The following is a 16889-nucleotide window of genomic DNA, read 5'->3' as shown; positions in this document are numbered from 1 at the left end:
TCAACAGGTATCTATGTCTGACTCTGGAATTCATCGCCTTTTTTGGAATTGTGCTTTGTTATTGGCACATAAGCTATCTGATACTCTCAAATCATATTATTGTTGACCTCATATGCTTGGTGAGGTATGTGGTGTGGGGGGGGGGGTGGTTACCTGCCAACATTTTAGCTAAATGTCTTTTTCTTACAATTTGTCCCGTTTTCTTACATCCACAGTCAGACAGACATTTATAAATGAAAACATTTTCTCCCTGGACTGTTATGGAATGTATTTATTCAAAATTAATTTGGCAGCTGTATAATTCTGAAATGGTAGGTCAGTGTGATGTCTGAATCCTTTATAATTCCTTTTGAAGTAATACCTTCCTTGTGTTAACCATGTTTACACATTCCATATTCATTACAAGACGAGAGTCTTTGTAATCTGTATGCCCAGACCATGTTATTCCTTCATGTACTAATTTCTGTCACAGTCATGTCATACTGCATGTCTTAATATCCACTCCCCAAGCAGTAGGGTTGACATGTAATAACTTTGACTTAGTTGATAGTAAGCTGTCACTTGAGAATGGCATAACAGGCAAAATTCCAATTGTGAATAAATACATTTAATAGGCTCAGTGTAGGCAGATAATGTTCTCATCTCCATTCTGTACCAGTCTGAGGATAGAAGTTGAATAAAATTTATATGTTTTCCTCTGGAACTTTTTCAGATTTAGATTAGATTAGATTTACTTTCATTCCAATTGATCCGTAGTGAGGAGGTCGTCCAGGATGTGGAACATGTCAGAAAAACAACAATACATGACAAATATTTACAACTAAAACAAATAAGCTAATGTACCATTCCACAGGTCCCAAGCGGAATGATCGTCATTTTTTAATGAACACTAAGAGTCATTTTACAAATACTATTGCACTGAATTTAAAATAAAAAAGTTTTTTATTTATTTATAAGGTAAGAAACATGTAATACAACTACTGTAATACTTATTTACAATGAACACATTACTGCACTGAAATGGTGCAGAAGTTAGATTATACTTACACACTTACACACACACAAGCACACACACACACACACACACACACACACACACACACACACACACAAATTTTCAGTGAACACATTACTGCATTGAAATTGTGCAGAAGTTATGTTGTACTTATATACAAATCAGTTGGTTTTACTAAGAAATTCATCAATGGAGTAGAAGGAGTTGGCCACCAATAAATCCTTTAGGCTTCTCTTAAACTGAATTTCATTGGTTGTTAAGCTTTTTATGGCTGCTGGCAAGTTATTGAAAATGTGTGTTCCTGAATAATGCACACCTTTTTGTACAAGACTAAGTGACTTTAAATCCTTGTGAAGATTATTCTTATTGATTCCATGAATTGAGCTGTTGGTTTGAAAAAGTGATATATTTTTAATGACAAATTTCATTAAGGAATAAATATATTGGGAAGCTGTAGTTAGTATCCCTAGTTCCCTAAACAGGCTTCTGCAGGATGTTCTTGAGTTCACACCACATATAATTCTTACTGCACGTTTTTGTGCCCGGAAAACTTTAGCTTGGCTTGATGAATTACCCCAGAAAATAGTCCCATATGACATTATGGAATGAAAGTAAGCATAGTATGCCAGCTTTTTCATTTTTATATCCCCTATGTCTGACAAAATTCGCATTGCAAACAGAGATTTGTTAAGACGCTTCAGCAGTTCTGTGGTGTGCTCCTCCCAGTTGAATTTATTATCAAGCTGTAATCCCAAGAATTTAACACTGTCCACTTCTTCTATCTTCTTGTCATCATATGTTAGACATATACTCTTGGGACACCCCTTACAAGTTCTGAACTGCATGTAGTGTGTTTTTTCAAAGTTTAGTGACAAAGAATTGGCTAGGAACCAGTGATTAATGTCCACAAATATTTTATTAGCTGATCTTTCTAAGACTACACTTGATTTGCTATTTATTGCAATGTTTGTATCATCAGCAAACAAAACAAACTTGGCATCTGGTAATATTACTGATGAAAGGTCATTGATATACACAAGAAAAAGTAAGGGCCCCAAAATGGAACCTTGTGGGACCCCACATGTAATTAGTTCCCAGTTGGATGATGCCTGATAGCTTGATACATGTCTCTTTCCTAATAACACCCTTTGTTTCCTGCCAGAGATATAAGATTTGAACCATTTTGCAGCATTTCCTGTTACACTATAATATTCTAGTTTACTTAAAAGGATATTGTGATTTACACAGTCAAATGCCTTTGACAGATCACAAAATATACCAGTTGCCTGCAATTTTTTGTCTAATGAATTAAGTACATTTTGCACTGTAAGTGTAGATAGCCTTCTCAATATCAGAACGTTTTAGAAATCCAAACTGTGACTTTGACAGTATGTTATTTGAGATAAGATGGTTATAAAGACGACGGTACATTACTTTTTCGAAAATTTTTGAGAATGCTTCTCAACATTGTTCGCAGGACTGTTTTACCTTCTGCATTAGATTAGATTAATACTTGTTCCATAGATCATGAATACGACACTTCGTAATGATGTGGAACGTGTCAGGTTAATAAAAGATGTCTGTACAAGATATTACATTACACAAAATATTGCATGACACTAACATTTAAGTTGGTTTTTTCCCCCCTTAATTTATATCTAAAAATTCAGCGAATGAGTAGAAGGAGTTGACATCTAGAAATTCTTTTAATTTATTTTTAAATGTTAGTTGGCTATCTGTCAGGCTTTTGATGCTGTTTGGTAGGTGACCAAAGACTTTAGTGGCAGCATAATTTACCCCTTTCTGTGCCAAAGTCTGCATAGTGAAGATCATCCTTTCTCCTGGTGTTATAGCTATGCACACTGCTATTACTTTTGAACTGGGTTGGATTATTAACAACCAATTTCATAAGTGAATATATATACTGTGAGGTTACTGTGATGATTCCTAGATCCTTAAACAGATGTCTGCAGGATGACAGTGGGTGGGCTCCAGCAATAATTCTGGTTACACGTTTTTGAGCAATGAATACTTTTCTACTCAATGATGAATTGCCCCAGAATATGATGCCATACGAAAGCAGTGAATGAAAGTAGGCATAGTAAACTAATTTACTTAGATTCCTATCACCAAAATTTGCTATAACCCTAATAGCATACGTAGCTGAACTCAGACGTTTCAGCAGACCATCAATGTGTTGCTTCCAGTTTAACCTCTCATCAATGCACGCACCTAAATATTTTGAAAATTCTACCTTAGCTACAGACTTCTGTTCAAAGTCTATATTTATTATTGGAGTTTTGCCATTTACTGTACGGAACTGTATATACTGTGTTTTATCAAAATTTAAAGAGAGTCCGTTTGCTGAGAACCACTTAATAATTTTGTGAAAAACATCATTTACAATTACATCTCTTAGTTCTTGGTTTTTGGATGTTATTACTATACTTGTATCATCAGCAAAAAGAACTAACTTTGCATCTTCATCAATGTGGAATGGTAGGTCATTAATGTATATCAAGAACAGTAAATGACCTAAGACCGAACCCTGTTGGACCCCGTACTTGATAGCCCCCCCGTTTGAGGAATCAGCTGTTGTTTTAACATTACATGAACCACTTATTTCAACTTTCTGCATTCTTGTAGCTAAGTATGAATTAAACCATTTGTGCACTGCCCCACTCAAAGCATAATGATTTAGCTTATCTGAAAGAATTCCATGATTTACACAATCGAAGGCCTTTGAGAGATTACAAAAAATACCAATGGGTGATGTCCGGTTATTCAGAGCATTTAATATTTGATCAGTGAAAGCGTATATAGCATTTTCTGTTGAAAAGCCTTTCTGAAAACCAAACACATTTTGTTAGTACTTTATTTTTACAAATATGGGAGGCTGCTCTTGAATACATAACTTTCTGAAAAATTTTGATAGAGCTGTCAGAAGAGAGATTGGGTGGTAGTTGTTGACATCTGACGTATCCCCCTTTTTATGGAATGGTTTTACAATGGCATATTTCAGTCTATTGGGGAAAACACCCTGCTCCAAAGAGCCATTACACACGTGGCTGAGAATCCTACTTATCTGTGGGGAACAAGCTTTAAGTACCTTGCTGGAAATGCCATCAATTCCGTAAGAGCTTTTGCTTTTCAGTGAGTTTATTATCTTACTGATTTCAGAGGGAGAGGTTGGTGGAATTACAGTTGTTTCAAACTGCACAGGTATGGCCTCTTCTATTAGTAGCCTTGCCTCTTCTAGTGAAGATCTAGATCCTATGTTCTCCACAACATTTAAAAAATGATTATTGAAAATATTTTCAATTTCTGATTTTTGTTAGTACACTTGTCATTCAGTTTTATGGCACTAAAGTCTTCCTGTGCTCTTGGTTGCCACGTTTCCCTTTCAATAATATTCCAAATTTCTTTAATTTTATTATCATAGTTACTGATCTCAGACATGATACACATGCTTCTGGACTTTTTAATAACTTTTCTTAGTAACGCACAATAGTTTTTATAATATTGAACAATTTCGGGGTCAGTACTCCCTCTTGCTGTTAGATACAGTTATCTTTTACGGTTGCAAGATATTCTTATTCCTTTAGTTAGCCAAGGTTTTTTATATGATTTCTTGGAATTATGTTTAACTATTTTCTTGGGAAAACGATTTTCAAATACCCTTAAAAATGTATCGTGAAATAACTTATATTTCAAGATTGCATCGGGTTCCTTATACACATCATCCCAGTCTAGCTGCTGTAGTCTTTCCCTAAAGTTTGCAATATTTATATTGTTAATTGAATGCACTGCTTTGAAAGTCTGATTTGATACACTGCATGAAGCTATGTCATGTACTGTAACTAGCTGTGCACCATGATCTGAAAGACCATTCTCAACAGGATGAGCATTTATGTCCTTAAACTTATCTTGGTCTATAAAAAAGTTATTTATCAATGTACTGCTGTTCTTTGTTATCTGAGTTGGAAAATCAATGACGGCGCTCAAATTGAAAGAACTGAGTAATACTACAAGGTCATTCTTCCTATTACACTCTTTCAGGGAATCAACATTGAAATCCCCACAAATGATAATTTGCTTCCCCCTCTCTGACAGATAGCACAACAAAGCATCCTAGTTTTCTAGAAATAGCTGAAATTCCCTGAGGGGGACCTATACACTGTTACAATTATGAAAGTGCCATCATTTAGTTTAAGTTGAGTGGCACATGTTTCCATGTGTTGCTCTACACAAAAAGTTTATAAATTTTTTACACTGTGGAAGCTTCTGGCATATATGGCAACTCCTCGTCTCATCATATTATCCCTACTTACATGTGCAGCTAATTTGTACCCATTTATGCTAACCTTTTGCATATCAGTAACAATGTGATGCTCAGACAGGCATAGTACATCTATTACATTCTCAGTTGCTATATCTTCTAAACAAAGCAGAGGCTCATCAATTTCATTCTTCAATTCCCAATAGTTTGATGAAATATACTAACATTATTTTTCACTTTACTTTTGTGAGTATCTTGAACATTGTTCTTCTTATCCTGATTTATTGGTGCGTGTGCATTAATTATTGTGTACCTCTCATCTAAATATTGAATTATTGCAGGGAGAGACTCTTCCTGGAGGTAATGAAAAATTTGGTACCATTTGCAACATAATTGCCATTATGATTGCAGAGTGTAGCTCTGGAGCAGTTTTGCTAATTTCTTCCCAGTGTTCTCCGTGAAGAATCTACAGTTCTCTGACTGTGGTATTTCTTCATCTGTGAATGTGCTATTTTGTAATGCCAATTTTAACTTATTGTCCATTTACAATGTCTGAAAGTATGTTGAGTTTGACAATATTTACTAATCTTTGTATATTTAACGATCCAAGCCCGTATATTGTCTTGGGTATGAACTTATGGTTTAGTTTAGAACTCACTCCTCACTTCTGCAAGTTGGTCTGGGCTGCCCAGAGCACAAAGGCACAAATGTGTCACATATGATGATTGATTTCTCTGTCAGTGAATGTCAATTTCAATAATTAAAAAAAGTGAACGAAAATTTTACACAAGGCGTAAGTGTATGACAGGTTAAAGATGCTTTTGGTCACTTTTCTTTGTGAAGTGTCTTGTAGGAAGTACTGCTACAACCAAGTTATTGGCTTGTGTAGTGATTTACAGCACTGAAAACAAAGTGAGAAAATGGACAATGAATTCTTAATGACATTCTTTTTCATTAACTGCAACAGTTTATCGTGTCCTGTTTAATGATATTTTGAAGCCTCACTTACAGCATTTTGTGGACCAATCACATGTTGGTGGGCGTTAATAGAAATTTATTTACTGTCTTATCTTTTCTAAAACACTGGCCATTTCTTGAAATATTTCAGGTGGAAACCTCAACAAGATACACATCCGATGCAGCAAGGTAAGTTTTCAAAATTTCACTGCAGAACTTTTTGAGAAATATAAATTTTTATTTATTAATTGTGAGAGTACTTCAGATATAAAATGCACTACTGCAATTATTCAGTATTACTGATAAGCAACAACATTACAAGACAGTTTGGTCAGTAATGCTATTCTCTGCAACAACCGTTATGACTTTTTCTAGAGAAATAGAGCAAATGTCTACTATCCATACAGGAAAATAAAAGTTCAGGTGGAATGTCAGGAGCTGTATTATGCTTAATGCAGAACATCACATGAAAATCACTGAAATTCAACAGATTCATGTTGATGGGCACAAGCTAATATCATATTGCAGTAGAAAGAGTAAGAAGAAATGGTGAGTGGCTATATACCCAAAAATTGGAGCTGATTCCCAGCCTTCTAGGTTAATGAATAGTGTTGAACAGCTCTTTCAATGCTGTTGCACAGTGGTGCTCAGGAAACACACAATCTTCTAGTGGTGACAGTTTATGGGCCACCATGAAGAAGAAATGTAAGTAGCTGGTGCCAGTTTCAGTAAGGTTGTGAAGACTTAACTGGTGAATCCTCATTCTCTTAGTTTCCTATTCATCCCAGTGTGTTCCTGAAGGCTTGCCCATTCATTAGACACATTACAGGTGACAAGGTAATACATAATTTACAAGGTAATGCATAATTCTCAGCTCCAGGTCAATTGGGTAGGCTTCGCACATACCCTCTGTTACAGGCCTGGTCCAGAGAGGGGTGACTGCTTAAGCTGTTACCTTCCCAAATGCCAATTGGTCCCTGTGTCAGGAGTTCGGGAGGCGTGGCCTGAGATGTGAACAGTCATTTACAGTGGGTGAATCACTCTCTGAGGGGGGCCCTGTTGGAAGGAGCATGCCATTGGAGTCGTTGACAAATATGGGAGACTTTTTTTTCAGTGACTCAGTCAACATCTTAGTGTATGTCTACTAAATGTAAACAGAATGAGGCCAAAGATTTGAAGGCCCTACCAGCTGCATATCAGTTCCTCATGGTATCATGTACCAGAGGTGGTCAGTCCTTTACTACGGTTTATGCATGCATTATTCTGAGAGGCGTTGTTGCAGTTGCAGGCCCTGTGCAATTCTTTCCTCATTGATGTAATGCAACTTTGCTTCTGAAGACTTTTTGCGATTTTCAAGCCCAACAACTCCTTATAGCAACACTCCTCCAGAGTTACCCTGTACGTGTTGAGGACCATTGATGGCCTCACCAAGGGAGAAATCCACACTTACCTCTCTAATCATGGCATCACTGCAGCCCATTGAGTAATGAAAAAGATGGATGCAAACTTAATGCCCACATGCACCAATTTTCTACTATTTGCTCGAGTAGTGTTTGCCTCAAACATTAAGGCAGGCTATGAAAAGTCATCATGGTCCAACCATACATTCCAAACCAGATGAGTTCCTAGAACTGTCAACATTATAATAAAACACGTATCTTGTCAAAACATGGCCAAATGTGTTACTCTCGGCAGAGATTCTCATGAGGGCAGCTGTTTGCCTCCTCTCTGCTATATCAATTGTCATCCCGTAAATGTCCCATGTGTCTTACGTAGCAAGCCATCCAGGAGATCTGAGTGAAGGACATCAAACCCCACCCTGTTACTTGCAGTTGTTAGCTAGGGAAAATCAGTGCATTTTACCATTTGGCCTTTATGGTACCGTTTTTGCTATGGCATGCATAGTGGAGGATATGTCCAGCCAGACTTGCAACCTCAAGTTCAGTATTGCAGTAGTGAAATCACCCATGTCACAGTAGCATCCCCGTCTCCTACAGCTGCGCAACAAGCCATAAGATCTTTGCCCCTGGTGCCGAAAACACCTGCTACACAACTGTCAGCTGAAAGGACAAAATCAGTACTCCTGCAAAGACTTTCTGCAGCTAAAAAAGTATTCTTCATTTGCCAACTAGAAATCTTTAAGAACTCTAAAAAAAACAAATGGTTTTCTCCTTCCCTGACTTGGAGATCCCCTTCAGTGCTGTTGGCACATGTACCCTCACCTGACTGACCTCTGTTTTTCTGGTGCCCACTGCCTACCAATTTTAGGCCATGGATTTCACTTGCTGACCCAGGGAGAAAGCCAGTATGTTTGTAGATCTCATAGAACAGGATTCTCCAGCCTCTGCCCCCTGTAGTAGTGAATTTTTGAAGGCTGGCACTTAGAAGCAACCAGGGTGACTAATCTTTATTTGTTCTCTCCGGCCCAATCCCCATTATGACTCTTCTCCAATGGAACATTCATGGCGTTAGATCCAAAAAGGAGGAATTACAGCTGCTCTTGGAATTGCAGTGTCCTCTTGTTTTCTGCTTCGGAGAAAAAAATTGTCCTCACAACCTCTTTGACCTCTCATGTTTCCTTCTGGTCCTCTGTAACCTTTCCCCCAAGGACACCATTCCATGTAGTGGGGAGCCATGCTGGTCATCCATCTCATTGAACACTCCACTGCTAGCTGTTGCAGTCTGCATTTTCCTTACTCATTTCACCTTTTCTCTTTGTAACATCTACACCCCTCCATCATTTGCTGTTACCAGGTTGGACTTACTCCAGCTCATTGGTCAGCTCCCTTACTCCTTTTTGTTGCTTGGCGACTTTAATGCCCACCATCTGCTTTGGGGCTCTTGGAGAAATTGTCGAAGAGCTTCCCTCTTAGCTGACCTTCTGAATCATGTCTCTTACCATTGTAGCGCACATGTTCTCTTCAGATTCCATGCACATTTATTACCATTTGGACCTCTCGTTCTGCGCTGTCCAGCTCGCCCATCGTCTTGAATGGCTCGTTTCCTCTGACACATACTCAAGTGATCACTTTCTGTGTGCTATCCATTCGCCGACTCCTATCCCACCTGAGTACAAATCCAATTGGCAACTTTCTAAGGCCGACTGGACGCTTTTTACTCCACCCTCACGACCTGTACACAGATGTGATGACCAGGTAAAGTATCTTCCAAACGTTATCCTTGCCGCCGCAGGATGTTCCATACCATGCACTTCAAGTTTACTGTAGCGTGTCCTGGTCCCTGGTGGACTGAGGCATGCAGCGATGTGATTGGCTTGCAGAAATTTGCTCTCCACATTTTGAACCATCATCCTGATGCATCTGCTGGAGGGCTGGTATCCTCTGTAGTCTATACATGTGGGGCTTCAGAGGTATCTGCCCCATTAACTAGAGGAAGTTTTGAAAGACAAAGTTTTATCAATGTTTAGATGGTTTGGCTTTGTCAGACACATTTACCCAAGAAATGTGATGCCTGAATGCTCGTACTGAGTATCATTGTCTTTGCTATTCCCATTAACCATATTGTGGACTCTCCCACCAAGCATCTCAGCTCGCTTTTCATCTAGGATTTTACAATCTGTTGCAGTTCTACAGCCTTCACTTTTCCACTGGCAAAACCTTTTATTTGAGTATTTGGAGGCAGAATGAGTTTGTTACACCCTCTTTACATCTTGCGCCTTTTGTTCTTCTATTCGCTGAAACTAGAAAATTCCTGGGGCTCATGTCTGATAGGAAACTTCCCTGGTAATCCCGTGTATTCTTACCTGGGTGTACATAGTTCCCAGTCCCTCAGTGTCCTACTTCTCTTAAGTGGTACTTCCAGGGGAGCGCATCAGACCACCCTCCTCCATTTTTTTAAAATTCCTTGTCCATTCATAACTAGACTGTGAGTGTTCAGTTCATTCCTCTGCACTTCTGTCCATCATATGCTGTCTTAACAGCCTCCACCATCATGGAATATGTTTTGCCACTGGCGACTTTTTCACCATCCCGATTGAGAGTCTATGCAGGGCATTTTGAACTACTAGTCATACTGGCATGATGTCCTCAGTGGTTAGGCATGCCATTTCTCTTTCACGCCTGGCCACTCATCCTATTCCCTCTTATTGGATGACTCCCTTGCCTGCCAGTATGGGGCACGCCAAACAGCTGTTACCATCCGGAGCTCACTTTTGGCTTCTACTTCGGCAGCTTAATTTCACGGTACCTGCCACGTTCCTGATGGTTGTGAATTCTTCGCCATCTTGGCTTCATGTAGCAGCCCATGTTCATTGTGGACTTCATTTTCTCCACTTTTATAAGCAGGACCGACTGTAGGAAAAAATGCATAAATAGTATGGACTAATCTGTCGTCGAGATTCGTTGCAATATTACACTCTACGCGAATTGTACTGACTGGCAGTATGGCCACCAGTTGATAACTCACAAATTTTATCAGTATTATGCACCATCACTTGTCCACACGAGAAACCTAGTAGCCATCCTACTGAATATTTGTGGCTGAAGTCCGCAATGTGTTTTGCTTTTATCTCTGATTTAAACATATTAACGTTTGCATGTACCTCAAATCGTTTAACAAAACATTCCAGGTATACATATGAATGGTCAGTGTCCCAAGAGCCTGGAGATATTTCCACAACTTCCACATTCCCGAGATGCAATTTATTATTAATTCAGTGACGTTAGCCATGCTTTTGTGTGTTTCCATACCAGTCAATGCTGCCCATCACTACCCCTTGCTCATATATTAGAGGAAAGTAGTTTGCTTTCAATTTAGACCAATGTTCTTTCAGAATTAGAGTGAACGTCATTACATTGCAGATTCAAATGATGTGGAGACTTGGATACTGATTGTTTTTATACGATTTTCAGGAAAAATATCATGCAGAAATATCCTCAGAGATATGAACTGATGTCATGGTAGAGTCGAACATTATACAACAGCTGGTTCCTATTGGTGAAGTGACAACACGATTCTTTAGGTGGCCTAAAATTACCAAGAGCTCCGTACCCCAAACATCTAAATTTACAGTTCCACGTTTCTTGGATTTCCACATTGTCTCAGGCAATGTATCCTACGTAAGCACGTTGTAAAATCTAGTGATTTTAAGTTTTATGGCGAGTTTAAGCATATATATGTTTTTAATGCTTCTTTTCAGTACAATTGCCGTGGGCATTTTTTTAATGTACAACCCAAGCCATTTCCTGTGTTGTAAATATAGGCCTTTACCGATAGCGATGGCCTCCATGGTCACATTATGCCTTTTAGCTGCTTGTGATAACTTTTCGCTTTTTCGGGCGTTCTGTACTGCTTGAAAAACGTTAGATTTTCTAGCTGATGAAACCAGTGGCTGACAGCGCAGCAAATGGAGGTGTCAGAAACAGAATTTTTCCACCAGATGTCTTTGGTATTGGTAGGAACCTGGGCGTTTTAACACATCGTTTCCTTCCTTCTTTCTGCCTCAAGGTACCTTTCGCCGCTGTCAACAATTTTTTAAACATCCCGTAGGTTTTTCTTCTTCTTTAGTGTGCAGTGAGCTGCATTGAGTGTTTCTTGAAGGTTAGTCCAGTACCCAATTTAAGTTCGAGCAAACATTGCCTTATCAACCAAGTATGCAGAAATAGGTTGTCCTACATGAATATCCATCCCTTGACAATCCTGTGCAGCCTTATCAATGAACATTTGGTCTGCAATATAATGATCTTTATTTGAAGTGTAGCCAATGTGGTCCCCTTTGCATATATTGTTCAGAACCTTAAAGCCCTTATCAGCATAAGCCAGGTGCTATTTCAGTTTTGTTCGAGCTCCACAGAAACTGTATCCAGAGATGCAAAGTTCGAATGGCAGATTCTCGAGAATACCACCTCCAACTATGTTGATACGTTTCCTAGCACTCATGTCACACTACTGCATGGTTTGAGCTTTGCTTTTTGTATTACGTAGGATATTTCGAGTATTCACGTAGCTCTTGAGCTTAGATAAGAAACTAAGCCATTTCATCAATGCCCTGTTCCCTCGACTTCATATGACCTGCTCTATGAGGAACATATTGGGTTAAAAGCATTCCTGTAATTCATTTCTGACATGAATAGGCTTGTTCTTAATACTGTGGTGAATAATGCGATTATATTTGTCAATGATTTGTGGCTGTATGTTCAGCCATTTGCGCATACGTTGAAGATAAATTGCTTCTCATTCGGTTTTTGATTGTCCAGTTCAACCATTTGGCAATACTAGGTTCCAAATGGGAGAATATTGAATAGTGATTTATCCCACATCATTCCAATTCTGCTTTGAACTGCCTGTCGTAAAATTCACTTCCATCATTTGTCTCAAAGTTGTTGGCCAGTCGATTTAGTCCTGTCTGCAACAGTTGTTCAGAATCCTCTCAAACCTCCTTCTCTGTCTTTCCTTCCAAAGGTAAGGCCCAAGCGAAATTGGAATGTATCTGTAACCATGAGAATGTACTTGGAACCATAATTTGATTGTTAGTAGTATTGCGTATCTGAGACCAGCCTGCCATGCATAATCCATTCCTCATATTATCAGAAATATTCTGCATGCATGTATGTAAAGCTCACGAACAACTCACTCCTCAATTACTCAACGATTCAAATTTTTTAAGCTCAGGGAAGATCGATATTATTTTGTTCCTGTGATCTGCTTTGTCTTCACCAGCTGAAGCTGTAAGCAGTCGTAATCGATCTATGATTTCATTTAGTTACCATAATTTATATGCTCTAGAGGTAGATTGTTCAGTCTCTCAGGCTGAACTACGACTATTTTACCTGGACTATGTGGAGCTGCTACTGCTGGTTCAGTTAAAATCCTGTATTTGTCGCTCTATGACGCTTCTGTTCATCCTTTTTGGGTTTTACATGCGTTGGTCATGTGTAATATTGGACCACATGTTTTTATTGTTTCAGGGTATATTTTTAACATTTGACATTTTCAAAAGTATTAACTGTAACAGCCTAGGCAATCTTTCAAATTCCTTGTTCCCTATTCTTATTGCTTTCTTGGTTAAACAGATTGAGTGGTTACCTAACATATATGGTTTTGCCCTGATGACCTGATACGTTCTGTCTTAACTCGGCATTACTCCTCCTCCTCCTGTTTATGCTTTTGTCCATAGTCCCTGACAGCTCTTTCAGCCTGTCAGTTACTGACTTACCTGTTACTGGGAGATACTGGTCTCGTTGCAGTTGCCCTAACTTTTACACATGTAACTTCTGTCAAAATGCCCTCCGCACCTCAGTTTTTAGCATTACACTTTTTCGACAACATGCTGCTGTATACTAAGCCATTTTTGAGACAGTTTACAACTTACATATACTTTGAGACAATCGGTGGTGATGGGGGTGAAGTGCTTTGGCCATCACATTGTTGTTCCACACATACGTTAGTTTTGCATTGATTTGTTTAATTTCTCGTTGACACACAGTTCACATCGCTGTATTCGAGCATTCAACACCTCAACATTCATAGCACCTTCCTTGACAAGACCTTGAGTTCCATTAATTTAGTGTTGATTGCCTCCATTTTTTGTCAAATGCACGTCCTTTGCGTCCTCCGAATGAATGTGCAACACATGTGCATAGTGTGCAATATACTGACAGGTGCTTTTTGGTGCATTGCCTTTCTGAAGAATCTTGTTGAAGTTTTGTTTCTATTGACCCTCATTCAATTTACTAGCTTTATCTGTAACCAGCAAGCTATACTGAGAGTTACTCTGGCAATCCTCACATATAACGAATTCATTGAGTGACATGTCAGTTCCTACAGGTGCTTGGAAAATATGCATTAAATTCACATTGTCCTGTTTGAAAGTTACAAGGTTGGTGTATCTCAGACCAAGGGCTGTCGTATGCTTAAGTATGTCTCACTGAAGTAAAATATATTGACTTGCATGTGGCGAGAAAAGCAGAAATATCTGCAGATAACCTGATTTTCCACTGAGATGTTGCCAAATAAGAATGTGGTGTTTGGTTTTACATTGTCAGATGGTGGAATAACACTGCTTTTTCTGGCTGCCTAGTATGTTACTCCCTTAACTCCATGCAAAATCTCCTACAGTAGCTGCTATTTTGAGTGAAACAGAATTTTTGAAAAATATATACATGCTCTAAGTGGTCTCCCACAGAATGTCAACAGTGTAAAAACTATATTATTTTCCGCAGCATGAAGCTTCAATAACCAAAGCACTTCTAATATCGAGAAGTAATGATCCATTCGTCTTGTTCTTCTGGTTTCTACCTTCATCATTGCAGGACTCGTCATTTAAAGACCCTTGTGGTGAGACTGTTTCGTCCACTTGGTTACGGTGGTAACTTATTGTTTACATTGAAATGGAGTTGTCTTCTTTACAGCTGGGTATATCAACAAAACTTAAATAAGATTGTAATTCAGTGCCCACATCTGGTAATGATGAATCATACATATCCACTTCCATCAATTAACAGAATGCACTATGGAGTCAAGCTATGGCGCCGGCCCGGGGTGACCAAGTGGTTCTAGGCGCTACAGTCTGGAACCGCGCGACCGCTATGGTCACAGGTTAGATTCCTGCCCTGGGCATGGATGTGTGTGATGTCCTTAGGTTAGTTAGGTTTAAGTAGTTCTAAGTTCTAGGGGACTGATGACCTCAGAAGTTAAGTGCCATAGTGCTCAGAGCCATTTTTTTCAAGCTATGGTAGTTAACAATGTGTGGAAAATTTGGCAAGTGATCAACTGTAGATTACTGCACAATGTGCCGTAGAATTGGAAGATATGTGACTGCCTTCTTTGCCAACACGTTAGCTCATCCTGTACTGCATTTCATTAAAATGTTGAAAATCTGTTCCTGTAGATCTGTGGTCCCTCTGTTAACTATTTTAACTGTACCAACTTAATCCCCTACAGAGATGGTATGATCACCTCATAACATCAGGGGAGAGCAAACTTTTATGTGGAAGAAGGCTGAAATCTTCTTTGACACATTGCATGCTCAATGTCATTAATCCAAGGAGAATATTACTTTGTCATCACTAAATAGATGGTTTTCAAGTAATGCCATTTATTAGACCTCCCTATTCGATATTACACTGAGACTAACATGCTTACATCCACTGGTATTCAAACAGTAGGTTTGACTGAACAGCATTATGTTGATACCAGATGCCTGCTGCTGCAGTGAATTCACCTCTCCTGCAAGAAAAGCACATAGTGTTAGTTAGAGGCTTATTTGCTCATTTTCTCTGTTCATCAGCATCAGCATTAATACTTAAACTGGCTCAAAACAGGGACTTTTGATACATGACTTGACATCCTTATCCTTCGATGTTTGTCAAAAGTGAGCAAATTATTTATGAATTGCTGTTAGTATATTTTCGCGACATCTACTACTATTATAGTTATAACTGAATAATAATAATAATAATTGTAGTAATAATGACTATTATTATTATTATTTCCTTTCGCAGACATTATTATTACTATTATTATCGACTTTTTTTTCTCAGACTTAAGTCTGGTTAAAAATGGAACGTGACGCGGACCTCGGTCAAGCGTGACTTCCTTGTAACTGTATGGTATATGTTATATTGCATTTAGGAACTTTCGGGTAATTGAACATGTATCAATAATTACAGATTTTTGTAGTTGTATATATATGTTTGGATGTAGCTGTATTGCATTGATGTACTGGTGAATATTGTGAGGTATGACTCCTGTAGTTGATAGTATAATTGGGATAATGTCGACTTTATCCTGATGCCACATGTCCTTGACTTCCTCAGCCAGTTGGATGTATTTTTCAATTTTTTCCCCTGTTTTCTTCTGTATATTTGTTGTGTTGGGTATGGATATTTCAATTAGTTGTGTTAATTTCTTCTTTTTATTGGTGAGTATGATGTCAGGTTTGTTATGTGGTGTTGTTTTATCTGTTATAATCGTTCTGTTCCAGTATAATTTGTATTCATCATTCTCCAGTACATTTTGTGGTGTGTACTTGTATGTGGGAACGTGTTGTTTTATTAGTTTATGTTTTATGGCAAGTTGTTGATGTATTATTTTTGCTACATTGTCATGTCTTCTGGGGTATTCTGTATTTGCTAGTATTGTACATCCGCTTGTGATGTGATCTACTGTTTCTATTTGTTGTTTGCAAAGTCTGCATTTATCTGTTGTGGTGTTGGGATCTTTAATAATATGCTTGCTGTAATATCTGGTGTTTATTGTTTGATCCTGTATTGCGATCATGAATCCTTCCGTCTCACTGTATATATTGCCTTTCCTTAGCCATGTGTTGGATGCGTCTTGATCGATGTGTGGCTGTGTCAGATGATACGGGTGCTTGCCGTGTAGTGTTTTCTTTTTCCAATTTACTTTCTTTGTATCTGTTGATATTATGTGATCTAAAGGGTTGTAGAAGTGGTTATGAAATTGCAATGGTGTAGCTGATGTATTTATATGAGTGATTGCTTTGTGTATTTTGCTAGTTTCTGCTCGTTCTAGAAAGAATTTTCTTAAATTGTCTACCTGTCCATAATGTAGGTTTTTTATATCTATAAATCCCCTTCCACCTTCCTTTCTGCTTAATGTGAATCTTTCTGTTGCTGAATGTATGTGATGTATTCTATATTTGTGGCATTGTGATCG

General features: G+C 38.4%; 1 protein-coding gene across 4 annotated transcripts in view; it reads left to right on the top strand.

Moving 5' to 3' along the window:
- LOC126108591 (zinc finger protein 493-like) overlaps nt 1-16889 on the top strand; it is a 184743-nt gene that overhangs the window by 93822 nt on the left and 74032 nt on the right. For 2 of the 4 annotated variants that reach the window (XM_049913887.1, XM_049913885.1), the window contains exon 5: nt 6403-6440. The exons of the other annotated variants lie outside the window; for them this stretch is intronic. In XM_049913887.1, coding sequence (XP_049769844.1) covers nt 6403-6440 — 38 coding nt within the window. The remainder of the gene's footprint in view (nt 1-6402; nt 6441-16889) is intronic. 4 annotated transcript variants of the gene reach the window in all.

This window comes from Schistocerca cancellata, chromosome 11 (genome assembly GCF_023864275.1).
Source record: "Schistocerca cancellata isolate TAMUIC-IGC-003103 chromosome 11, iqSchCanc2.1, whole genome shotgun sequence".
NCBI lineage: Eukaryota > Metazoa > Arthropoda > Insecta > Orthoptera > Acrididae > Schistocerca > Schistocerca cancellata.
Note: the sequence above shows the minus strand (reverse complement) of the source record. Positions and strands in the feature narration are given on the sequence as shown.